General features: G+C 41.4%; 1 protein-coding gene across 2 annotated transcripts in view; it reads right to left on the bottom strand.

The window, feature by feature from the left end:
• Positions 1–3,015: 3,015 nt before the first annotated feature.
• Positions 3,016–26,319, bottom strand: part of MORC3 (MORC family CW-type zinc finger 3) — a 46,648-nt gene continuing 23,344 nt past the window's right edge. The window contains exons 8-17 of one of the 2 annotated variants that reach the window (XM_083361430.1): positions 25,995–26,114; positions 21,605–21,702; positions 15,312–15,413; positions 15,083–15,205; positions 14,929–14,997; positions 12,087–12,129; positions 11,219–11,388; positions 8,520–9,372; positions 5,072–5,235; positions 3,016–4,275 (exon numbers count right to left, since the gene is read on the bottom strand). In XM_083361430.1, coding sequence (XP_083217556.1) covers positions 4,122–4,275; positions 5,072–5,235; positions 8,520–9,372; positions 11,219–11,388; positions 12,087–12,129; positions 14,929–14,997; positions 15,083–15,205; positions 15,312–15,413; positions 21,605–21,702; positions 25,995–26,114 — 1,896 coding nt within the window. In that variant the 3' untranslated portion in view covers positions 3,016–4,121. Of the gene's footprint in view, positions 4,276–5,071; positions 5,256–8,519; positions 9,373–11,218; positions 11,389–12,086; positions 12,130–14,928; positions 14,998–15,082; positions 15,206–15,311; positions 15,414–21,604; positions 21,703–25,994; positions 26,115–26,319 lie in introns of those variants that run through there. The other variant, XM_083361431.1, reaches the window with a different exon arrangement.

Here is a 26,319-nt window from a genome sequence, read left to right as displayed (position 1 = left end):
CTCACTCGGAAGACAACTGGGAGCCAATGCAGCTCACGGAATAGAGGTGTAACATGGGAGTATCGGGAGACTCCCAACACGACTCTCGCGGCTGCATTCTGTACCAGTTGGAGCCTCCGAGTGGTCCTCAAGGGCAGCCCCATGTAGAGAGCGTTGCAGTAGTCCAAATGAGAGGTCACGAGCGCATGAGTGACCGTACACAGGGCATTCCGGTCTAGATAGGGCCGCAACTGGCACACCAGGCGAACCTGGGCGAAGGCCCCCCTAGTCACGGCCACCATGTGATCTTCCAAAGTAAGCCGTGCATCTAGGACTCCCAAGTTGCGAGCCCTATCTACGGGGGGTAATAACTCACCCCCCATAGAAAGAGATGGAATAGTCTGAATATCCCGGTATGCCGGTATGCACAGCCACTCAGTCTTGTCGGGGTTGAGTTGAAGTCTGTTCCTCCCCATCCAGACCCGAACCGCTTCCAGGCAACGGGACATCACGTCGAGGGCATCACTGGGGTGGTTTGGGGTCGAAATAAAAAGCTGGGTATCATCAGCATACTGATACCCAACTCCAAAACCACGAATGATCTCACCCAGCGGTTTCATATAGATGTTGAACAGGAGAGGCGAGAGGACCGACCCCTGAGGAACTCCACAAGCGAGAGGCCTCGAGGTCAACCTCTGCCCCCCTGCCAACACTGACTGCGAACGTCCCAGGAGATAGGAGGAGAACCACTGGAAAACTGTGCCTCCCACTCCCAATCCCCTGAGACGCCGCAGCAGGATACCATGGTCGATGGTATCGAATGCCGCTGAGAGGTCTAATAGGACTAGGACAGAGGAATGTCCCCTGTCCCGGGCCCTCCAGAGATCATTCACCAGAGCGACCAATGCCGTCTCTGTGCTGTACCTGGGCCTGAAACCTGATTGGTACGGGTCTAGATAATCCGCTTCATCCAGGACCAGAGGGAGCTGATGCGCCACCACACTCTCAACAACCTTCGCAAGGAAGCGAAGGTTGGAGACCGGACGAAAGTTATTTAACACAGCTGGGTCCAAGGCAGGCTTCTTGAGGAGAGGTCTCACCACCGCCTCCTTCAAGACGGCGGGGAAACTACCCTCACTCAAAGAAGCAGATATAACCGCCTGGAACCAGCCTCGTGTCCCCTCCCGAGCCGCATAAACCAGCCAGGAGGGGCACGGGTCCAATAAACATGTGGTGGAACTCAGCCTCCCCATAATCCTGTCCACTTCCTCCGGAGTCACAGAATCAAACTCCTCCCAGGTAATATTGACAAGACCGCCCGCGTCCTGATCGTCAGACTCTGCCCAGTCAGAGTCCAGACCGGTCCGAATCCGAGTGATTTTGTCCGACAGATGTTGACTAAACTCCTCGGCACGACCCTGCAAAGGTTCCTCTCTCACCTCCTGGTTAAGGAGGGAGCGGGTCACCCTAAACAGGGCGGCCGGGTGGTTATCTGCAGACGCGATAAGGGTAGCTAAGTGATTAGACCTTGCCGCCCTTATCCCTGCGAGATAAGACCTAATATAGGTTCTTAGTCGCAATCGGTCGGATTCAGATTGGCTGGATCTCCAACAGCTCTCTAGGCCCCGTCTCCGATGCTTTTTCCTTTGCCCAGTATCTTTCTTAATTGATGTATTTTGCTGAATCAAAAGGTTTTTCTGTATGTTCATAAATGTTGCTGTAGATATAAAAAGTAAATCAGTATCTTTGTTAGGGGCATTTGCCCACTCTTTTTTATTGGGAATCTTTTCCCTTCTTTTTCTCTTTGCTTCTCATCACATTTTCTCTCTCCAGTTCCAGTGTTTTCCCTGGTATCTCTGTAGTACGTTTTATCCAGTCTTTTTTCTTGTCCTTTTTTCTTGTTTGTTTTGTAGTGTTGAAATATAAATTGTCTTTTCCAAATCTAGTATTTCTTGTAAAAAAAATTCTACTTGGATTAAATCATGCTCCTGTTTTGTAGAATTCCATCTTTAATTCTCTATCCTCAAATTTATATTCAGTCATCTGCTTTGTCTGTTCCTTCTCTGTTGTGTTTTCCTGAGGGTTTTTTGGTATAAAATTGAATTGATTTATATTTTCAAAGTTATTCTGAATTTGTGATTTGAGATCGTTATTTGAATTAGTTGCAACATATATCTCCTCTTGAAAAATATTTTTTCTTGATAAGTATTTTCTATAAATCTGATTTTCCATGAGGTTTTTCCCCTCAAGTTTGTAAGTCTCACTTTATCTACACAGCTGTTCTCTATTGTTAAAGCTTTGAAGGTCAAAGTAGATTAGTTTTTCCCCCAGATTTTACGACTGTCATAATCCTCATCTACCAGTAGGTGTCAGCACTGGATCATTTTTCAGATTTTATTCCTGTATGAAAGGTTCAATTCACCGCTTCTATTAGTGAAAGGGTGGGGCAGAAACCCCCCTCCTTCACTCTGAGGTTTTTGGGGTTTTTTGCTTCTTGGGAATTTCTCCCCTTCAGGAAAATTGATAGGTAGGATAATCAATGTTCTTACCAAGCACACTGTTTGCGATCAGCTTAAAATAGTGTGCTTTTAACTTCGGTTGCTCACAGCTTAGGCTAGACTCAGGAGTTAGGCTAGCCTTTCTCCTGTTGGTTTCTGGAAGGCTTCTCCTGGACTAATCAGGTCAACCGCCATCTCTCCGAGGTCCCTGGTACTTCCTTCCTTCATTGCCACCTCTCCGGGGCAGCTTCTGGCCTATTTAGGGTCCCCTAACTGGAAGAAACACAGCTGGAGTGCATGGAGTCCCGAACCCCTCAACTGCTGCACTGCGCACAGGTGAAATTATCTATTTTTTTCCTCCACTGCTCTCCAATTCATTTATGAATGCAATCCTCCTTTTGTAAGCTTCTTCCTCAACACAAAATTTGAACCTATTCTCTTTTTGGCAGGTTGTCCTATTGATAGAATCCTAAGTGCTTTTACATTGTTTATTTCCAAATTTTTATTGGATTGGATAGAATAAAAAACACAGAAGTCAATATGTGTATGTGATTTATTATTAGAAAAAATGTATTTGTGTATTTACATTTGTTCCTGTTATGCAGAACATGAGAATATGTTTTCACCATTTAGTACAAAATATATACATTTCTCATTTTTGTAAATAAAAACTTATTTCCAGTTATTTATTTTCTTGAAAGTGTAAATGTACAGTATAAATTTAAATAACATTTTCCATACAGACAAGATTTATTTTATTCAGACTTTACAGTACATTCATCTATCAAGCAATAATGTGAATAGTGAACAATATATAACTTACAAAGTTAGGAAAAACAATGTGGAAAAAATAAACCCTTAAAGCTTATTTTGATAAAACACTCATACCTATTCAACAAAATGTGATCTCATAGTATAACAATCATTATGCAATACTCTTAATCAGTATTTATAATACATCATCAGATATCAAAACTCAGAAATACTCATAGGCCACTATAAAATACTAGTAATTTGGGGAAAATGCTACTTGACAAAATTGCCAGTTTTTTTAAAGTAAGTTAAAAAGGTATATAACACTATTTATAGTATCTGTGATTAATTTCTAAATGCGTTATAAAAATTAAATATATAAGAAATGCTGAAAATTCAAAAGGGGTAATACAATGCACCTGTAGTGGCATTTGAAGCCTTTGAAATTAGGATAAAACTTGACATGGAGTTAAGACTGTCTTTCTGTTAATAGTACCACACATGCACATTTTGATTTTCACCAGCTATGCTAAATAAAATATTAACCCAAGTTTTCTTTCCAATTTAGCAATGACAAGTGTCCTTCTTCCCTGTCACCACAAACCCCAGAAAGCAGTGTCTATAGTTCCACCACAGATCTTGCTTTCAGGAGCTGCTACTTGCCACAACTATTATCATAACCACAACAGTAAAGAAACAATTCCTTCCACGTCTTCAAGACATTCACTCTGTTTGTGGCACTATTAACACTTCAAAAATCCTGCTGAAACATTTCAAGAATATATTTAACTCCTAAATAATTTGGATATTTATTTATTTATTTTTGCAGATTTGAAGCTTCACAGTAGAGTACAAATTTGAGCAAAGCATGATATGGCAGTGAAGAAAACATTAAGCACTACTAATTTCATTCATATGTTCTACAACTTGTCCTAGAATTTCATCAACTACATCAACGTCGTAGTTCACTTGTTTCAAGTCAAGATCGGGCATTATTGTTGCCAGTAGCAGTCCCACATTAACTCGCAGTGATCGCAACTTCAGGCTACAGAAAAGACAACATTGAGTACATTAGTTAAAATGTTTTACATACAACTTTTACGTACAATTATACATGCAACTTCAACACTTAATATACTTCCTGAGCATTTTACTTTTTCCTTATTTTTAAGGTATTCTAAATATATATTAAAGTACCCCACCTTAAAGTGCATCTTGACAATGTGGTTACTGAACAGAGAAGAACTTTGAATAAATTTAGTTCTGAACTAAAATGAGTTAGGAATTGCTCTGCTCTTCAGAACAAAGTTTCAGCTTTTTCAAAAATCTTGACAAATTGTAACATTTTCTGCAAGGAGTTTTGTTTAACACTTTCAATCACGAAGGACAAAAATTGTGAGAAGTGCCCTGCTTAAACCACTTACATGCTTAAGAGCATAATTTAGAATGTAAATTATTAGTGTTTCTTTTGGCTGACCACAGTACAGTGCAAAACATTTTTTGTTTATACTGTTTTCAATTCAAAACAGATGTTTAAAATAAGAACCATTGGTGGATATTCTGAATTTGAAAAACTTTTAACTCACAATATACTGCACACTCTTAGCAGACATGTGGATAAATTAAGGAGATAAAATTTTAGGTGAAAATCATTATGGAGTAGATCAGTGGTTCTCAACCTTTTCTTCACCTTTAAATGTTAAGATTTAAATCATAACATTTCTTCAAGTCTTCACGGACCTCGTGGGTCTGCAGACCACATGTGTAGATAGAAGTTGGAACCACTGGAGTAGATAGACTTTTCAGATATTAATGAAGATTTTAATACGCTTTTAATCTACCTTTCCCCATCAGAATAATTTACAGGTTCTTCAAGATTACTAGCCACAGAATCATTTGTTTGTGAAACCGTTTGTGGAACAGAAGCTTTTAACTGTCCAATTTCTGTTTTTAGCTCTTCACACTGAAAATGCAGTTGGTTTTTTTCCATTTCAAGGAGTTCAATCTGAAAGAGATAAGTCAAAACTTTCCATTCAAAATATTCACAACTCTGTATTTAAACTATGTATATTTCAGATTGTGCAAAATTTTCAAAAGGTTCACAATGCTTAAGACTGCATAGATGACTTCTAAGTTGTTTCATGGCAGCAGCTTCTAAAAGTTTGCATGCAAGATTTGCAAACAATGCAGCTATTTTAACAATTCAGAGAGTGTACTTATATGCATTGTGAAGTACCTTTTTGAAGACTCTGCACAGTTATATACATGTAAGTTGGAGGAGTAAGTTTTTAATATATTATTGTTGTTGTTTAGTGTTATCGCTAGACCCCTGGCTTTAAATTTTTGAACACCATGCACAAAATACCTAGGAACAGAATGGAATATGTTATTAGTGGGTTGTCATACAAAAACAAAACAAAACCCCTACATTGACTGAATTTTCAATGTTTTTATGGTACAGCTTTCTGATTATTTACATTAAAGAAGACTAAATAAGTTCTCTTGTATACAAATATATAAAAGAAATAAGAAAGCCCAAAGAAAGAATGGAAGCAAACAACCAGATGTTCTCCAGATTTTTTAAAAATAAGTATTCTCAACAATTCTCTTTATTTCATAGCTTGACTATGGCTGAAGAGTTGTAGTCATAAATGTCAAAAATACTAGACTATAATACTATATATCAGACTTGTCAAACTCGCGACGTCACGCAACGTATCAGAGCTTTTTCTCCGTTGCCGGCAATGGGATGGGCACGGTTTTGGGATGACGCGTCCGGCCCACGGGCTGGCAGTTTGACACCCCTGCTATATACTGATATAGTATTATCCAATACTGTACTGCATATTGAGCTTTCGTTTTGTTTAAATACAATTCAGATGACCTTCCAAAAGTTCAAGATAGATAGGTAGGTTGATGGATAGACAAACATAATCTTCTTTCTCGTTGGCTGCCTGTCTTCCAACATTCAGAAGTTGAACAAATGCAGATGGAATATGGAATCAAATTTACTGTTTTTTTAAAATGAGGGAAGCCACAAGGATCTGTTTGAATTTTGGCCGAAATATTAATCTTGCCATATCAGTCTATAACACTAATGGTCTGATTTAATTTAATATTCAAAACATAAGCAACTGTAAGATTTAGTTTATTAATATTACAAAACTGTTTTTTAACAAATTCCAACAAATACAAACCTATGCACACTTGGAATAAATCCAATTGAAGACTTATAATTCATATGCATACTACTGTGCCTCTTGGGATATTATATTAATGAAAATGAAAATTGCTATCTTGGAAAAGCAATTCTTAACTTTAGACTATATGAACTGAAACAAAAAGCAATTTTATATATGAATTCAACACTTAATTCTTCTGTTGCTATTTGACTTCGGAAAACAGGGCTGTACAGATTTTTGTCAAATCACTGAATCCTCAATGTGAAGGCTAGCTTTTGGGCTGTAAGCATTTAAAGTAAAGTGTTACTATGTTTCCTCGAAAATAAGACCAGGTCTTTTTTTTCTTTTTTCTTTTGGCCTCCAAGAGGCACCAGATCTTATTTTTGGGATAGGCCTTACCTCACCTCTGAAACCAACAGCTCCACCCAGCTGGTATACTTCTTCAGGAGCCGAAGTTGCATTCGGGCCTGCATTTTGCAGTCAGGCCTTTCCAGAAGGCCTAAGCAGTTGAATACCGAGCTATGGATTCAATCCATAACTTGGTGCTCGGCTGCTGAGGTCTTGCAGAACTGAGCTATGGATTGAATCCTTAGCTCGGTTGCACAGGCCTTCCGGAAAGCCCTGTGACTGAGAAATGCAGGCCTGGCTGCAGAAGTGGCCTCAGAAGAAGAAGAGGACTGGCAAGGAGAGGCCTGGCTGCAAGGTAAGAGGGTGCGGGGTAGGTGGGGCAGCTCCACACCCCCAAGCTTGATTTTTAGGTGTGCCTCGCCCCAACACTAGGGCTTATTTTTGGGCTAGGGCTTATATTAGGCTCACTGCTAAAAATCAAGCTGGGGCTTATTGTTGGTGACCTTTCTTTGACCTTACTTTGGGGGAAACACAGTAGCAACTAGCCAATCTTACCTAATGTCAAAAAAATTAAGTAGAACTAGACCTGGTGAATAGTACTTAGATAAAATACTAGAGTTTCAAGGTAGACACTTTGTCCATGAAGTCACTAGGAAACAAGACTGAATCAAAGACTTCATTTTTATGTATTGTTGACTACTCTATTTAGGAAATAAGAACTGCAAAGCTGATGTCTTGTATTAATTAGTTTGTTAGATTAAATGACCAATAGCATATTTATATCAAGATGGGCCTGCTCTTTATTTACCTAGTTTTCTGTTTCTATCAGATGTAATTTGACAGAACCCACTGAAGTAGAAATAATGCACTTTTATTTAGACTGAAGTCCTACTAAATAATTATGTATTTATTAAGGGTGAGGGGTGAGGGTGAGGTATTTATTAAGGGTGAGTGGTGACATGATAGCAGTGTTCCAATATCTCAGGGGCTGCCACAAAGAAGAGGGAGCCAAGCTATTCTCCAAAGCACCTGAAAGCAGGACAAGAAGCAATGGATGGAAACTAGTCAAGGAGAGAAGCAACCTAGAACTAAGGAGAAACTTCCTGACAGTTAGAACAATTAACCAGTGGAACAACCTGCCTCCAGAAGTGGTGAATGCTCCAACACTGGAAGTTTTTAAGAAGAGACTGGACAGCCATTTGCCTGAAATAGTACAGAGTTTCCTGCCTTAGCAGGGGGTTGGACTAGATGACCTCCAAGGTCCCCTCCGACTACTTCTTCTTCTTCTTCTTCTTCTTATTATTATTATTATTATTATTATTATTATTATTATTAATAGTTTAATCCACTTGCACTGTTTTATGTTTACATGTTTGATGACAAACAGCCTTATGTTTATAAGTGACAGTTTTCCTACTAAGCACCTGCATGTCATAAGCATTTGAATTAAAATTACCATATTAAAAATCAAATCTGATGCTTTTTAATTTTTATTTGGTGTGCGTTGGAAGAGGGGTAGTCTTATATGACGAGTATAGCCCAAACCCTATAATTTAACAGGAAATGTAGGGGGTCGTCTTATACGCCCAGTCGTCTTATACGCCGGAAAATACGGTAAATTAAGTTGCAATACATCAGTCCTACCACATAAATATCTGATGGAACAAAATAAAAAGTGCAATATTACAATAACTGCAAAAACTGACAAAAAATTAGCTACAATCAACTTGATTCATTACATATGTATTTGTAAACTTACCTCATTTTTATACTGATCTCTTTCAATACTGCACCTGTCCAGCTGTCTGAAGACATCATCCAGCTGTACAGCCATCTCATCAACTTCAGTTTTCCTTTCACTGTTTCTACACTTAGTGCATTCAGATTTTAAATTCTGTAATGTAGCATATAGTTTTTTCAGCCTTTTCATCTCATTTAGTGCCTGCTCATAGAGAATCAAAATCTCCTCTGGACTTCTTCCTTTAATTTTTTCTAGTTCTTCATCTGATAGAATGATATTTGTTTCCGTTGACTGATGGCACATTTCCTTTTTCATTTGTTTATCATTCATTTCCACAATTTTTTGCTCCAATGTCTTTACTTCTTCGAACAACATTTTACACTGTTCTTCGTATTTTTCTTTTTCATTTTTGGCTAATTGCAACTGAAAATTGAATTCATTTATTTTGCTGTCCACCTCCCCCAAAGCAGACTCAGAAATGCCAGCAGGTTCTAATATGGTCAATTCAGGCTCCAATCTGGGTAGCTGATTCTTTTCAACACTGACCTCTTCTTCTTCTTTCTTTACTGCAAGCCACTCTACTTCTGTTTGGGTGGCTGCAGTTCCTTTTGTACATTCTACTTCTGAGCAACCATCTTTGCTTTTGGAATCTTCTCCATCACCACCAATATAATCTAAATTGGCACCACCTTCAACTTTTACTATTTTGATGTCACAGTCTTCTGTTGCAGGCTTTGGAGTACTGTTCTCCTCCAAAATGATGACATCATTGTCATCATCATCATTTTTTTTGTTCTCAAATGCTTGGCTAGTCACCCGCGTGATCTTAATTTGCAGCGGTACATCAGAATTGCTGTGTTTTCGTTTAAGCCTACAGAAACAGCAAAAGATGTATATTATACCAACAGTTGAAAAGTAACATTGTATTTCAGGGGTGTCAAACTCAATTTCACTGAGGGCCGCATCAGCATTGCATTTGCCCTCAAGGGGCCAGGTGGGTGTGGCCTACTGGGTGGGCGTGGCTAGAGTGCGTATGGCCTACTGGGTGGGCATGGCCAGCTCTACATCGTTCGTATCAAGGGTGCCTATGGGGGCCTGGGCAGGAGTGGGACAGATCTGAGGGTCTCTGGCAGAAGGAGGGTCTCTGGGCCAGGGCCAAGGCAGTGGGGGCCATTCCCTCACTGTTTCCAGGATGGCTTCGCGGGCCACATGAAACCACTTTGCGGGCCGCATCCGGCCCCCGGGCCTTGTGTCTGACATGTCTGTTGTATTTGTTTGCATTGCTTTCTAAATAGAAAGTCCATTTAAAGAGAGATAATAAATTGAAAGGTTCTTGCAACAGGTGGGCCTACACACTTAGAGAAAGGACAAGCAGCTGGATATTGGTAGGTAATGCCTCGTATGGGTGGGAGAGGTACCAGCTGCCAGTAGAATGATATGTTGATTTGCCCACTGAAGAGACGTGGTCTCTAAACTCAAGTTAAATAAAATAGTGTGACTACTCATTCAGAAGCCTGCTTTTCCTAGAACTGTTAGCAACTTTGCCTCTTTATAGGATTGTGCTCCCCCAAATGAACAGATCTGTGGCAACTTAGATAATGTAGCTTGATAATGTAGCCTGAGTGGAGTCACTCATACCTGTCATTTGTCAAATTACTGTTGATTGCTGTAATTTACCTTATATGAGATGGCCTTGAAGATACCCAGAAGTTTCAGCTAATGAAAAATGTAACTGATTGTGTGTTACTTGTATCTGCTATTGTCATGTTACACTGCTGATATGGGAGCAGCACTGGTTGCTAATTTATTTAGCAGTTCAAGTTGCTTATTGTTATCTATAAAATCCTATGTAATTGGGCAACTGCTTGTCCTTTCTCTAAGTGTGTAGGCCCACCTGTTGCAAGAACCTTTCAATTTATTATCTCTCTTTAAATGGACTTTCTATTTAGAAAGCAATGCAATAGATAGTCTTAATGACTATCTATCCCATGACAAACTTGCTTACCCAATATGTACAGAGTGTGCCTTACTAGGTGGGAAAGAAGCAGATATTTTATTTGGTGGCTTCCCACTTTGGAACAGTCTGTCCTTCCCTCTCATGGTCTTTGAAAGACAAACTCAATAGAGAAAGAGTTTGCCTAAAAATGGCTCTGGCTGACATTAAAACAACGACCTGGCGCTTAAAGCAGAGTTTATTTAAAAAGCTAACACAGCTTGAAGATCACAGCAGAGAAACCTCAGGAACAACAGGCAAGCAGGCTGCTAAAATTGCTACAGATGCTGAATTGATAGAATCAAGACTAATAATTAAAAGGGAAAATCAGGTAAGTTGGGGGTGGGGTAGTTACTAAGGGATTCTGCTTTTCCTTATGTAAACAAAATCACTAAATAAATTTCTCCTGATGCCCTATGAGTGGGTAGAAACCCCTGCCTCACCTGCACAGCTACAATAAACTTGGCTCAAACCATACACTTAAAGGGCAAGGGGTTTTCCCTTTCCTCTTCCAGAATTGTGGAATATTGGTAGGCTTTCAAAGATTACATTACTATTTTGATAGAGATAGGGTGCCATCAATGCTATATCAAGTTACATTAGAACATAAATATATATTGTATTAAAATATATATGGGGATGTATTGATAGTTATATTATTCTGTAGAACCAGTAAATGATTGAAATGGTATAAAAGTTGCATTAAAAAAATAAATGTACTGACCTATTTTCAGAATCTGAATGTGGAGAAGATACTGATGTATCTGATATATTTAAATTCCTGTTTAGAGGTGTACTTGAGGTTTCTACATGCAATCCTGAAATACTTTCATCCATTGCTGGGGATGCGTTCGACAAGACGGATGATATTGGCAAATACATTTCATTATATATCTGTAGAAAATGCATCATTTCATAATAATTAGAGCGGAATCACTTTTCTTCAAGATATTTCCCTTTAAAGTGGTGATATATGACTAGAACAGATATGATAATACCAGGACAATTACTTTATTTTTTACCTCACAACTGTTTGAATTAGATGTCAAACAGAACATAAAATGTTCACCGAATACATATAAATATAGTCTACTCTATGACCTATGATCATTTGTTCAGTGAACATTTGAAGTCATGACTGAAGGAATGGTGTTGTAATCAGTCCACACAGTTCAGGCCATCCCAGCACCTCCTGGTCACCTGATCATAATCTGAGCTCTTGGTAACCAGTTTATGATTGGTTGCTATGCCCTCAATCACATTGTTGCCATTTGCAACTCTCCTTGTGGCTTCCCCAGAAAATCAATGGAGAAGCTTGCAGGGAAGATCACAAGTTGCTGAGATCTCCCCATCCATGTGGCCTTAGTCCCTTTGTGCTTGTATCATATTGGCCAGTTATGCACCCATGTAACTTCCCCACCCCTCTTCTCTCGCACCCTTCCTGCACCAAAGCTCTCCCCTCACTCCTTCCCTGATTCTAACTCCTTAATTTTTTCTGCCAGAAGAACTTGCCTTTTTGAAATGCACATATTCACTGGTGGAGCTGTTTAAAATAAAAGTAAACACATATGCATTTTAATATGTTCAATTACCTGTTGGCTGTATTCCAGTCTTTTCTTTAATTTCTCTCTGTCTCTGTTTGATACAAAGAAGTATTATTATATACACTCAAGATTTGATTTTAATATAAATTATGATGCAGGAAACTGTGTTCTATTTTAAGAGGTTAATCTGCTTGACCTGGATGCTCAGCACAAGTACAAACCACCTGTTGATTTTATTTTGTTGCAAATAAATGTCTCCACTCCAGATGGCTACTCTGGGATGTGGTGTGGCAAGATCTCGCCTGATCATGGATAACTGCCCCTTAAGGCCATTTTGTCAGGGATTCCACCTCTTTTCTGAAGTCATTAACCCCTTACGGATGTACAGCAATTGCATCTGACAAGACATTCATGACCTCTTATCTGGATTACTGCAACACTCTCTATACAGGGCTGCCCTTAAAGAGCATTTAGAAACTTCCAATGGCAAGGCTGCACAGATAGTAAAGAGTGTTGGGTAATTCATGTAAATAACACCACTACTATGTGAGCTGTACTACTACTAGTAATTCAAAATACTGGTTATCACCTTTAAAATACTTCATGGCTTGAGGCCGCATTACCTAAGGGACTATTTGCCTGAAATGGTATAGGGTTTCCTGCCTGAGTAGGGGGTTGGACTAGATGACCTCCAAGGTCCCTTCCAACTTTATATTATTATTATTATTATTATTATTATTATTATTATTATTATTATTATTATTATTATTATTATTATTATTATTAATCTTCTCCCAATAATTCCTATCCATTCAGCAGGTTGGGCATATTATAGGTCCTGTGAGCCAAGGAATGTTGGCTGACAGGGACCAGAAGACATGCCTTCCTTGCTGTAGCCCCACTTCTCTCAAATATTCTCCCTTCAGAGATCAGAATGACCCCCATCCTGTTGACCTTTTGTAAACACAGGAAGATTTGGTTGTGTGTCTGGCCTGGAGCCCCACCTCTTGGCTGTTTTAGCATCTATGGCAATAGTGCTATGTGGCAAACACATATATTTATTTTGTATTGTTTAAATTGTTTTAAATTTGTTTTTATGTTTTATGGTACATGCCACCCACAGAGGGGTGGCTACAAACAAACAAACAAACAAAAATATATATTTAACACTGTCTGTTTCTATGGATGGACTATGTCTAAAGGATGTTAATGAAAGAATGATAGTATTATCACAGAAAACTGGTCTTGTCTGTTATGCAGTGCCCAATGAAAACACATCAAGATGGAGACTACAAAAGATTTTACTCTGCACAGAAGGACACAGGGGGATCACTTCCACTAGGCCAGTACAAAGGCCACACCTTAAATAATATATTTTTTATAAATTTACTTGCTCATAAGCCCCATAAGCCATCCCCTTAGATCACCCAAAAGACTACTTTCATTACCTATATTTAGCAAATTGTAGCACAATCATCATTTTACGCAATTCTCAGCATTTGCTACCCCCAAGTTCTTATTTTCTATGCAGCTGTCTTATCTCTTAACTACATTTGCGGTTTCATTAGAGAAAGCATTTCTGAGTGTTTTACTGACCAAGCTATTTTCATTACGGCTTATATTCTAGCAACTGATTGCAAAATGTTTACAAAGCTAAAATAAGATTTCCTTACAGACATTAAATTTTTAGGGAAAGGAGTCTTTTGACCTTTACTTCAACAGATGTGAAACAAATCTTGCTTGATGCAGAAATATTAAACTATAAATACTGATATATTTTAAAAAGTTCTGGTTACTTGATAGAGAAGGCATTTGAAATGAAAGTAAAAGTGACGGGCTAAGAGAATGATCCAAATAAGGACACTTTACTAACTATACCAAGGGTAGGCAACCTCAGCTCTTTTACGACTCATGGACTTCAACTCCCAGAATTCTGAAGTCCATGAGTCATAAAAGAGCCAAGGTTGACTACCCCTGAACTATACAAAAGCTGGATGAAAAAAACTACAAAGCAAATATAAATGATAAACCAGGGGAACAACCTGGGTAATATCTTTACATTAGATTTACAAATGAGGCTTGTTAAAGCCTTGTAAAAGCCTATGTGATGGGACAAAGAATTGAAAAAATAAATAAATAAATTCTATGACAGTTTTGAATAAATTGAAGATTAAGACTTTCAGAAGTAAAAAAGAAGGAATATAAAGTTGGCTTATTTGACGAAGGTTAAAATAGGACACGTTTTATAAAATTCTGGCAACGTTTTATAGACTTTTTGCTAACGCCTGCAAAGCGATGTCTTATGGGATGGGTTATGGGAAGAAGAGATGTCAATAGGAGGTGAAAAGCTACCAAACTTATTTATGTAGTATCATACTTAATGTTAAAGATTGGAAGCTACTTCTTTATTACAAGTAGCCCTTGATTTATGATCATACATTTAATGACTGTTCAAAATTAAGATGGCTCTGGAAAAAGTCAATACTGGCATGTATCGACAACAGTTGCAGCATCCCTGGCATCATCTAAAGTCCAATTGTGGTCTTCAGTTGATAACAATATATTTTTCCCACTCTTTTTTCTTTTTGCTTCTTGGTACCTTTTACTTTTTATTTTCCTTTCTCTGAGTTTAATTTGTATTTGTTTTTATTACTATAACTAAAATCTTCAATAAAAAGTATAATCGTCTTGATCTCTTTCATTGAAACAGTTAAACCCTACCATAATTTGCCTGAATTCTACATCTGTTATAGAGGGGCAAATAAAATAAACCAATTTTAAACTGTGTAGAATGAATAGCATTTATGCTGACCTTGTCTTTTCACAGTCTAAGAAGTGCTTTTAAGATACATGAAAGTATATTTCAAATTGCTTGTTATTGAATACTCACTTTTTTTTATGTGTTTTCTCATATGGTATTAAATCATCATCTTCAGGCTCTTCAGGCACATTGCAATTTCTAATTTAAAAAGTAGTAAGATATTGTTAATTTTTATGTAGCTAACATTACACCTAAAATGTTATTTCATTTCTACCTATTTTACCTGAACTGAGGGTCAGGGTTATATGAACAGTACCATTTCTCTGGCAAGTGATTAATTCCATCTGGAAGCTTCCTCCATTTTAAGCAAGTATCACATTGAACCCAGGTCTGATCAGGCCGTTTCCTGTAACAAATTATGAGCTATATAAGACCTAGAAAAGTACAACTATAGTTTATAATTATTCAAGCCCAGAAGTATTATGGAAAGATTTATGCTTATAAAAACTTACTGTGTATCGTCAACTAATACTTCCAGAGGATATTCTGTTTTCTTTGCTTGCATCTCATTCCAATAATCGTTAAGTTTTTCACCAAGGGCATGTATTGTACGCCTAATAAACAAGAAAGACTACTTTGAAGTTCCTAATACAACTTAACAGCAAATATAATTATCACAGAAATGAAACAGAGAATAAGAAAGCAATGATTTGGACTCAAATGTCCAATGAGTGAATATCTTTGATGGCATATTCCTCCCCAGAGAAAAGGAGTCAATTTTTTGTTATTCCTTGGGCACCATTGTTTTACCATAAGTTGCTGGTAATATTTTTTTTTCTTGTGCCTTTCAGACAGTTTTGACTCCTGGTGATTGCTTGGACACACCTATGTAGTTTTCTTGACAACATTTCTGGAAGTGGTTTGTCATTGTTTTATTCCTGACAGAGAATGACTGGCCTGTTGGCTTCATGTCTAAGGCAAAGCTAGAACTCACAGTCTCCTGGTTTCTTATCAGTGCCTTTAACCACTATGCCAAATTGACTATTGAGAACTGGATCTACTTAAAAGGCTAAAGCTCTCCGCCTCAATAGCTTCCCTGAAACACCTACAATATGAGCACTCGTTTATAGAAGTAAGCAATTGCATCAGAATAAGATAAACATGCAGTATGCTGGTCTCCCTTTTAATACTATCACACACACAAGACAGACACTAAATCATTTCAGAGTGGAATATGGCTTTTATCTGGCTAAGTATCAAAAATCCTGATTGTTGTGACTCAGGGCCAGCCTGTGGTTTCGGCAGCCGGCTCAGATGTGTCGGATGACTCAGATGAGGGGGAGGAGGACCGTGTGGGAGACGAACCGGTTGATGATGGCGTGGAGGCTTGGCAGAGTTCCCAGCCGGGGCCCTCTTCTCAGCTGCGTGAGCCCGATAGTGCGGAAGATGATGACCCACAGCTGGCCCTGTTCAAGGACGCCCGACGCAGGAGGCAGTCGAGCAGGAACAAACAAAGAAAGAATGTGGGACTCCTCGGGAGGAGGCACAGGGAGACCACGCCCTGAGCTCTCTATAAAAGGAGTGTTTGGGGAGGGGCTGGTTGCTGAAAGCAACTTTTCCGCTTGAGAAGACAAGCTCTAGTGTTTTTGTTAACTGCGTAATTAAATCTTGGCAGATGCCTTTTAGCCTTGGACGCTCTCCAGTCTCTTCTTTTTGAATAGGGGTTTGCCTTTACAAGGCCAGAAGAGGGCTGGTTCAGAACAGTTTGCTTTCAGCCTCCCACCCCTTATTACTACGATGGAGCAGCTTCTTGCCGAGAATGCCCAGCTTACCCAGCAACTCACTTTGCTGGCAGCTCAGGTGGCACAACTGCAAGCTCAGGTACATGCTGCACCCCCACCCAGGAGGAAATGTCAGATAGCTATGCCGGATAAATTTGCTGGTAAACCAGAACTGTTTCCTGCCTTCCTGGGACAATGTCAGCTTTATATCAGCGTGAGAGCAGCTGATTTCCCCACTGACCGAGATAAGGTGGGATTCATGTTGAGCCTTCTGTCGGGAGATGCAGCTCGTTGGGGCACGCCTCTGTTGGCACAGCCTAGCCCTTTGTTGGATAACTTTGGGGGGTTTTGTGACCATATGCGCCTCATGTACGAGGACCCGATTAAGGCGCAGACTGCCACCCGACGCCTGAAAGCTTTGAGGCAGGGTCAGCGCCCTCTACAGGCCTATATCAGCGATTTCCGGCTGCTTAGCCAGGATTCCGCCTGGAATGAGGCTGCGCTCGTGGATGCCTTTCAGGATGGCTTGTCAGAGGAGATGTTGGATGAGCTGGCCCGCGTGGACATTCCCTCAGACCTGAATGGGCTGATCCATCTTTGTCTGCGGATCGATGCCCGGCTGCAGCAGCGTAAGAGTCGCCGTGCCACCCCACAGACCCCTGCCGCCCCTGTTGTGCGTGAGCCCCCAGTCCAGAGGGAGGAGCCAATGGAGCTGGGTGCCGCCAGGTCCCGTCTATCGGTGACGGAAATGGACAGACGACGATCGGAGGGGTTGTGTTTTTACTGTGGGGACCCTGGACATTTGACTGCTTCTTGCCCGAAGAAGCGTCAGCGGGCGTCAGTGACCAAGCCTGCCCCGAGAAAGTCCCCTGCTTTGCTGTCGGGAAACGGCCCGAGCCCGATCTAGACGGTGTGAAAGATCGGGCGACCCACAACGACCACGCCGAGCGACGCCGTTCCGACGGTGTCTGTGAACCTCCACGGCATTTGATTCTGGAGGCACGACTGATCCTTCCTGGCAAGCCAGAGGGGATTCCGGTCCATGCCTTAATTGACTCTGGGGCTACCACTAACTTTATGGATTCGGCCTTTGTGGCCAAATGGGCTGTTCCCCAGTGTCCAGTGGATCCGCCCATGCTTGTGGAGACCATCGATGGTCGAGTGCTCCTGTCCGGGCCTATTACGGCCGCCACGCAACCCGTGTGTATGGCCATCAGTACCCATGTGGAGGCCATTCAGTTCTACGTCACTTCGGATCTGCACTTCCCCGTGGTCTTGGGACTGGCGTGGCTCCGGGCGCATGATCCACAGATCTATTGGTCTCAGAACTTGGTCACCTTCCCAAGTTTGCAGTGCGTGGACCACACCCGCCATATCTGTGCCGGCCAGGTGGAGGGTTCCTCAGGGGTTTCCTTGCCTCCCGAACTGTCCGACTTTGCTGATGTGTTCAGCGAGTCAGAGGCGGACTAATTACCCCCGCACAGGCCCTATGACTGTTCCATTGATCTAGTCCCTGATGCGCCTCTCCCAGTGGGGCGTTTGTACTCCATGTCGGAGCCCGAGTTGGCTGCATTGCGGGACTTCCTGACAAAGAATTTGGCTCGTGGTTTCATCCGGCCCTCGTCCTCGCCAGTGTCTGCGCCCGTGCTCTTCGTCAAAAAGAAGTCGGGCGAGTTACGGCTCTGCTGTGACTACCGGAAACTCAACGCCATCACGGTGCGTAACCGCTACCCGCTGCCCCTCATCCCCGAGCTCTTGGACCGACTCCGGGAGGCTAAGATCTTCACGAAACTGGACCTGCGTGGAGCTTACAACCTCGTCAGGGTTCGGCCGGGTGATGAGTGGAAGACGGCGTTTGGTACTCGCTATGGACATTTCGAGTACACGGTGATGCCGTTTGGCCTGACCAACGCCCCCGCTGTGTTTCAGCATTTTATGAACGATATCTTTCGGGATCTGTTGGACCAGTTTGTCGTGATTTACCTGGACGACATCCTGATTTACTCCCCGTCGCGTGAAGCGCATCATCAGCATCTCCGTCAGGTCCTGCAGCGCCTCCGGGAACATCGGCTGTTTGCCAAGTTGGAGAAGTGCCAGTTCTACCAGGTGACCATCGATTTCCTGGGTCACCGCATTTCTCCTGAGGGCATCGCCATGGAGCCGAGTAAAGTCGAGTCGTTGCAGAGTTGGCAACCCCCGCGTCGCGTGAAGGACGTTCAGCGACTCCTTGGATTTGCCAACTACTATCGGACATTCATCCCTGGCTTTGCTGCCTTGACAGCCCCCCTCACCCGGCTCCTGCAGAAGAAGACTCGGTTCCAGTGGAACGCCCCCGAACAACAGGCGTTCCAGGCTTTGAAGGACGCCTTCATGAAGGAGCCCATCTTGAAACATCCCGACCCGCAACGGCCGTTTGTCGTGGAGGCGGACGCCTCCGACATTGCCATTGGGGCCGTGTTACTCCAGGCAACGACGCCCAGCGGTACCCTTTTCCCTTGCGCGTATCACTCTCGGAAATTGAACCCCTCGGAGCGCAACTATACCATCTGGGAGAAGGAGCTGCTGGCCATCAAGGCGGCGTTCGAGGCTTGGAGGCATCATCTGGAGGGGGCGCGGCATCAGATCGAGGTCCGGACGGACCACAAGAATCTGGAAAGCCTGCAGACCGCTCGGAATTTGAATCAACGCCAGATCCGGTGGTCCCTCTTCTTTGCGAGGTTTGACTTCCGGGTGCGGTACATACCAAGCGGGCACAACCAGAGAGCGGATGCTCTGTCCAGAAAGCCCGAGTACACCCGAGCGGAAGACAAGCTTCCGCCCAGGACAGTGATCCCCGTCGAGTCTTTTGCTGCGGTGCGGGAGCCGGTGGATATACGGGCTCGGATCCGGGAGGCGCAGCAGCAGGAGGCGTGGGTGGCTCAGCGGAAGGAAGAGGTGGGGCCAGATTCGCCTTGGTCGGTCGCGGATGGACTCCTGTATTATCGTGACCGGCTCTATGTTCCAGGAGGGCCACTCAGGGGACTCGTCCTCAGCCAGTGTCATGATAACCCGGCTGCGGGGCATTTTGGCCTGTTCAAGACTCTGAACCTGGTCTCCCGTACCTTCTGGTGGCCCCGAGTCCGACACGATGTCCAGTCTTACGTCACCTCCTGCATTCCTTGCAGGCAGGCCAAGTCAGCGACAGGGGCCCCGCCTGGTTTACTGCAGCCCTTGCCAACACCCAAGAGACCCTGGGGGGCTGTGTCCATGGACTTTCTGACGGATCTACCCCCATCCTCCGGCTTCACGACAGTGTTTGTGGTGGTGGACATGTTGACCAAGATGGCGCACTTCATCCCCTGTCGCGGCTTACCGTCAGCTCGCGCCACTAGTCGCATGTTCATCCAACAGGTGTTCCGGCTGCACGGCCTTCCCGATAGAGTCGTCTCCGATAGGGGGGCCCAGTTTACAGCCCGCTTCTGGCAGGAGTTGATGCGGGCGTTGGACATTAAGGTTTGCCTCTCGTCCGCGCATCATCCTCAGACCGACGGGGGTACCGAGAAGGTCATCGGCATCTTAGAGCAGTATCTGCGCTGCTACGTTAACCTGCAGCAGGACAATTGGGTGGACTATTTGGCCATAGCCGAGTTTGCCTTTAACAACTCGCAGCACACCTCCACGCAGATGACACCGTTCTTGGCCAACGTGGGTTATCACCCCCGGTTTTTCCCCCTTTCTCCCGTGGACTCATCGGAGCCGGCAGCGAACGAATTTATGGCGGAGTTACAGGCGATCCATCGGTTGGTGCGACGGCAGCTGGAGAAGGCCAAGGCCGACTACAAGAGGTTCGCCGATCGGTCGAGAAGGGATACGCCTCCACTATCGGTGGGGGATCGGGTCTGGCTGTCCACCAGGAACCTACCATCCACTCGGCCGGCGAGGAAGCTGGACCACCGTTACCTTGGACCGTTCCCAGTCGAGGCCGTCATCAATCCGGTCGCCTATCGTTTAACTCTGCCACGTTCCCTGCGCGTGCACCCCGTCTTCCATCGGTCCTTGTTGGTCCCCGAACAACCGGCCTGTCCACTTCGCCAAGCGGAACCTCCCCCATCAGGAACTCGTGATGGAGGCAGCACCCCCGAGTACGAGGTCGCCAGCATCAGGGATTCCCGCTGGCTGAAAGGTCGCTTCCAGTACCTGATCGAGTGGAAAGGGTACGGGCCGGAGGACTTCACATGGGAAGACGCGACCGCCGTTCATGCCCCTGCGTTGGTGACTGCGTTTCACGAACAGTTCCCATCCCGACCGCATCCGGATCGGCAGACCCGGGGGAAGGGCCCTGCGGTGCGGGATAGTGTTGTGACTCAGGGCCAGTCTGTGGTTTCGGCAGCCGGCTCAGATGTGTCGGATGACTCAGATGAGGGGGAGGAGGACCGTGTGGGAGACGAACCGGTTGATGATGGCGTGGAGGCTTGGCAGAGTTCCCAGCCGGGGCCCTCTTCTCAGCTGCGTGAGCCCGATAGTGCGGAAGATGATGACCCACAGCTGGCCCTGTTCAAGGACGCCCGACGCAGGAGGCAGTCGAGCAGGAACAAACAAAGAAAGAATGTGGGACTCCTCGGGAGGAGGCACAGGGAGACCACGCCCTGAGCTCTCTATAAAAGGAGTGTTTGGGGAGGGGCTGGTTGCTGAAAGCAACTTTTCCGCTTGAGAAGACAAGCTCTAGTGTTTTTGTTAACTGCGTAATTAAATCTTGGCAGATGCCTTTTAGCCTTGGACGCTCTCCAGTCTCTTCTTTTTGAATAGGGGTTTGCCTTTACAAGGCCAGAAGAGGGCTGGTTCAGAACACTGATAAAGCAAGGCTTCCGTTTGCATGATGTCTTCTATTTCTATGGAAAGTTAAATAGCCACACCCTTGGTCTTTCTCTCAACACAGAGAAGCTAGGATCCATCTGGCATGAAGTTCAATTCATCCAGCTTGGTATAATATCTAGTGTTATAAATAAGAATATTTAACATGCACAAAAACTTTTATAAACATTTACCTATATTCGTTAGTATAATCAAAGTCCTGTTTATTATGGGTTGGTTTCAGAAAGTTGCATTCAATAATACCAATTACACCTACACCCATATTGTTTGCCTGTGGAAGAAAAAAGAGAAAAATGCACATATGTTTACATGTGTTAATATCTCAAAACTATTATAGCTGAACATTCATGCTCTTAATCAAGATGTGTTACACAAATATTTATAAAACACAAATCTCCAAAATACACCTAAGAGTTCTTTATTTTAAATAAAACTGTTTAAAATGTTTTTAAACATAATTTTCCAGTTTTTCACTTCAAAGGTTAAACAGAAAATAGTGCAGCAAGGTACGATTAAAATGATAGAGAAACTGGGAGAAACTATTAATATTCTCAAGCTTTTAAAAGTAACTAAAATAAGGTTATTTATACTATGTGAACATTTTACATCATGGCGGGGAGCAAATTGGTTTAGCTAGCACAAGAAAAAAACAGGCCTCTCTGCAAGACATTATATTTAAAAGAGGGGAAAAATGGGCTGATGAAATCCCATTTTTTAAGCAGAAGTGAGAAATTAATTTTCTCAGGGGGTCACATAAGAAACTGAGACTGTAGTGGAGGGCCAAACCAATAGGATTATGAAGATGCATAGGCATGCATGCACACACACCCCTAAATTAAAAAAATACCAATTGCCTTCAAAATAAAAGCAATGCAGTTGTATTGCATAGCATACATTTATTTACATTTGATTTCTAATTTCCAAATGACCTTATATGGGAACAGCCAAAGGGCTGGATGTGATCCGGGAGCCGTAAAATGTCTGTCTTATTATAACACGCTAATCCACTAAGTTTTTAGGGTTCATAGCTCTAGAATAGTATTTTTGGATCAGAATAAGATTTTTGCAAAGTAGCTAACATAATGTTTGTTTCAGAAGATTCTTCTATTAACTTTTACGTCTAATTTTTGAGTCCATTAGAAGAAGTTTACTATAGGTGTCTAAACCAAGAATAACAACTCTACATAGGGAAATATGCCATTAGAAATCCACCTTTTTACTTGTTTTTATTAAACATATTTTAAGTCTAAAACCACAGGAACCCTTTGAAGTCAGTAATGTAGCAAAACTGTGCTTTGGGTATGCTCCTAAGAGGAATAGTCCTGCCATATAGCTATGTTGCTAATTTCAGGTTGGGAACCCACGGCTATAAACAAGGAAAAACATCCTGTTTCCCAAAACATGGCTCCTTCCTTTTGGGGCAAATACTGCTTGCTACTTGTATTACAATTTACTGGCTGGTTGAGTCTATTGCAGCTCATACAGCTTGCAGATTAAAATGTCATATGCCCTTATGCTTATAATACACATTTTAGGCTTGTTCAGCTAAAGTTTTATTCTATAATTGAAGGCTGCATTTATAGTGAAGCATGCTGTTTTTTCTTTCAAAGTTCAAAATCAGATCCTCCATTTTTTGTCAATCTGATTTTACTTTGTATGATCTGGAAAGCAGCAGAATGTATTAAAAAATTTAATATCTTAATATATTCAAGTGAATGGTATACCATGTATTTATAGTAGGGCCAATCCATCCGAGATGTTTGTAGAGAAAAAGTATTCTCTGTGCACAGGATTTTACAAATCCTTTCTATAGAACAAATAAAACTAAAACCATGAAGGTCAAAACCTAGGTGTCATAAAACCATAAATGCATGCTATAAAACCATAAACTATGGAAACCAGAGAACTGGTTCTCATAGTTTATGGTTTTACAGCATACATTTATGGTTTTATGACATCTAGGTTTTGACCTTTTATGGTTTTAGGAAAGAATGGCAATAATTAACAGAATCAAATATCCTTGGACCACCAAGCACAATTTGTTGGGAGAAAAGTTAAATAAAGGAAATATCTTGGATAACACAATAGGCATCTTGAATGATGGATAGTAAAACTGAATATCTAAAATTCTGGAAATGTATTTTAAAACTGAGCATGTAAATATTTCAGTATTTCAGGATACTAGTAATAAAAATCAGGGAAGTATAAATTATTGAATGAAAGCAGTCCTATTTTATAAAAGTCATATTAGTAACATCTAATGTCAGTTCTCTTTCTAGAAAAATTGTGTTTTTCTTTTTTCCCCTCTGTGTTATATTAGTAGTCTGTGGAGTTGAGGAGACAATACTATATATAGTATAGTATAGTATATAGCTTGAAGCTTGAGAATTGTATATAGCTTGAAGCTTGAGAATTGTATCTAGGAAGGTAGGTAATTCGTAAATAAGGGTGGGGCGATAGAATTAGGGGAGTGGGTAAGTAGTCAGGAGCGGAGATCATGTATTCGCTTTAGATAGGTTGTGACTATTATGATTACAGCATGATTACCAAGCCAATGAAGAAGAGGTGGGAGATAAATTTGTAATGGCAATGGAGTATAAAGAACGAATATTGAAAATTTGGGGTGTGTCCACTGTGTCCTTGCATGCACAAGGAGCATCCCCTTTGCAAAGGAGTACAAATAAATTACCATTGTTTTCTCTTGAAAGTTTTGGCTTGTGATTGTTTATTTCAACTAGACAACGAATCCCACAAAGAGAACCTGCCTCTCAAGATGATTTTCAATAAACCTCATATATCTAGCTACATCTTGGGCCTTGAACAGATGCCACCTCAATGTGAAGTAGTAACAAAGAATTCAGCTGGCACATGTAATAACTCCATCAGGTTTAACATCAGAAAGCTTGGGATGGCACCAAGATATTCAGAACGTGGCTGGAATGGAAAAAATGTAGCAAGGAAGAATGAAATATAATTCTCAACGGACCATAAAATATATTTAATTTGTATATTTAAGTATATATCAGACACTATAAATGTTTTGATTTTTCACTTTTTAACCATTTACTAAATCTAAAATTAACTTCCAGAAGAATGAGTTTCCAGAAATACTCTGCAATTAGCAAAGAACACCTAGCTCTTTAAAATACCTCATTTAAATTATCAATGTATTTTAAGTAATAATTGTAGATAAAACAGAATTAAGCACCATCTATGGAATTCAAACAAACATCTCAGGCCTTGGTATTCACGTTCCAGGATGCAGAATTTGTGATCCTATGTGCTATGTTACGCTAGATTATTCATGGCAACCCATCGGTTGATCTTGCATAGTTGTTCTTTTGTTCTTTTAGCTCAATTTTCAAAATAATATCCGAAAAGCAGGCTGTTTTTCCTATATTAAAACTATCTACAAATTATTTAAACAAGACATGCATGCAAAAGTATACATAAGTTAAGATGAGCAAATATTTTTGGACTGATAGCTACCTTGTTTTCCTTGGTTAGGATAAAACTTAAACAAGGTAGGGGAATTTGCAATACAGAAAAATAAATGAAAAACAGAAAATTATCTTTCCACATAGTGAAAATATTTTATTAAAAGGTATGTTTTTTTTTAAATACACTAAACATTTAGGGCAGGCAACCTGGTTCCTACAACTGGCACAATTCTTTACTACCGGTCATGCTGACAGAAGGTAAAAGTACAAAATATCTGGAACAGTACCATATTGCCGGCTCTTTGTAAAAGCTTGTTTATTAATCTATCTATTTAATTCAATTAAATAATTTATATGGCCACCTAAGTCAAATAATGCAACACTGGCAGCTTATGAGATTAAAAACAGCCATCAAAAACAAGTATTAACAAGAGGCCAGGCTCACATTCATGCCCCACTCCGTGTGGGAATTTACTCAACCCAGGTGCAGTACCTGGGGGGGGGGGATAGTTACTTTTATAATGAGTCAGGGGCATCCAAACAGGTAACTTTCCAAAGGGCTGATGCTGCCACAGAAAAGGGTCACCTTTGGGGCACTATTAGATGGCACTATTTCAAGGAAAAGATCCACAATTGAGCTCAGCCTGTTATCCTGGCAGATATCTTTAGATAGAGATGATCTTGTAAATAATCTGCTCTTGTGCCATATAGGTCATTACAAGGAATAAGCTTCTTGAACTGGAGAAGCTGAGAGGAAACCATTGCAGCTTGTGATCTAGAGGTACTGCATTACACACCAAAGTGCACCCCTAAATACCTGACTTACTGCATTATGAAGAGATAGAGGCCCTGCAATAGTTAAGAAGTGACTAGAGAATGACTGGCATTGAGCAGAGACTCCCAATCCAGGAACTGGCACAATCAAGACAAAGTTGTACAAAGGCCCTCCAAGCCTCAGCTACCCATTGAGCAGGGACTATCAAGATATTGAAGGAAATTTTCAAACAGCTTTAAAATAAAGACTGTTTTTAAAACCACTATTTCACTCTATTCTAAAATGTCTTGTTATATTGATAATTTGAAAATGTTAAGTGTAAAATCTTTTTATATAAATCTGTCTTACCTTTAGCTGATAGCCAACTCTTTCATAAGCTTTGATTAACCTGTTTCTATGGTACATCATCATCCCATAATGATCTTTATTTCGGCAGTTGAATCCAAAAGTAATTCGTACTGTTTTGGGCTTATTTGCGCACGTTAAGAAAAACATGTGACTCTATGACTTTTCTTACCCAAAAATGATCAGTCAGTATACAAAGTCTTATAAAATTAGAACTTCACCAGTCTGCAAGCAGTCTTTTTTTAAAAAAAATATTTAATATCCCTCTTAATAAAAAGAATTGTAAATTAAAAAAAAACTTTTTTACTAGGTAGCTTTAAGAACTTTG

The sequence above is a fragment of the Vipera ursinii genome (assembly GCF_947247035.1).
Source record: "Vipera ursinii genome assembly, chromosome: 4".
Classification (NCBI taxonomy): Eukaryota; Metazoa; Chordata; class Lepidosauria; order Squamata; family Viperidae; genus Vipera; species Vipera ursinii.
This window is presented reverse-complemented; position numbering and strand designations above follow the sequence as displayed.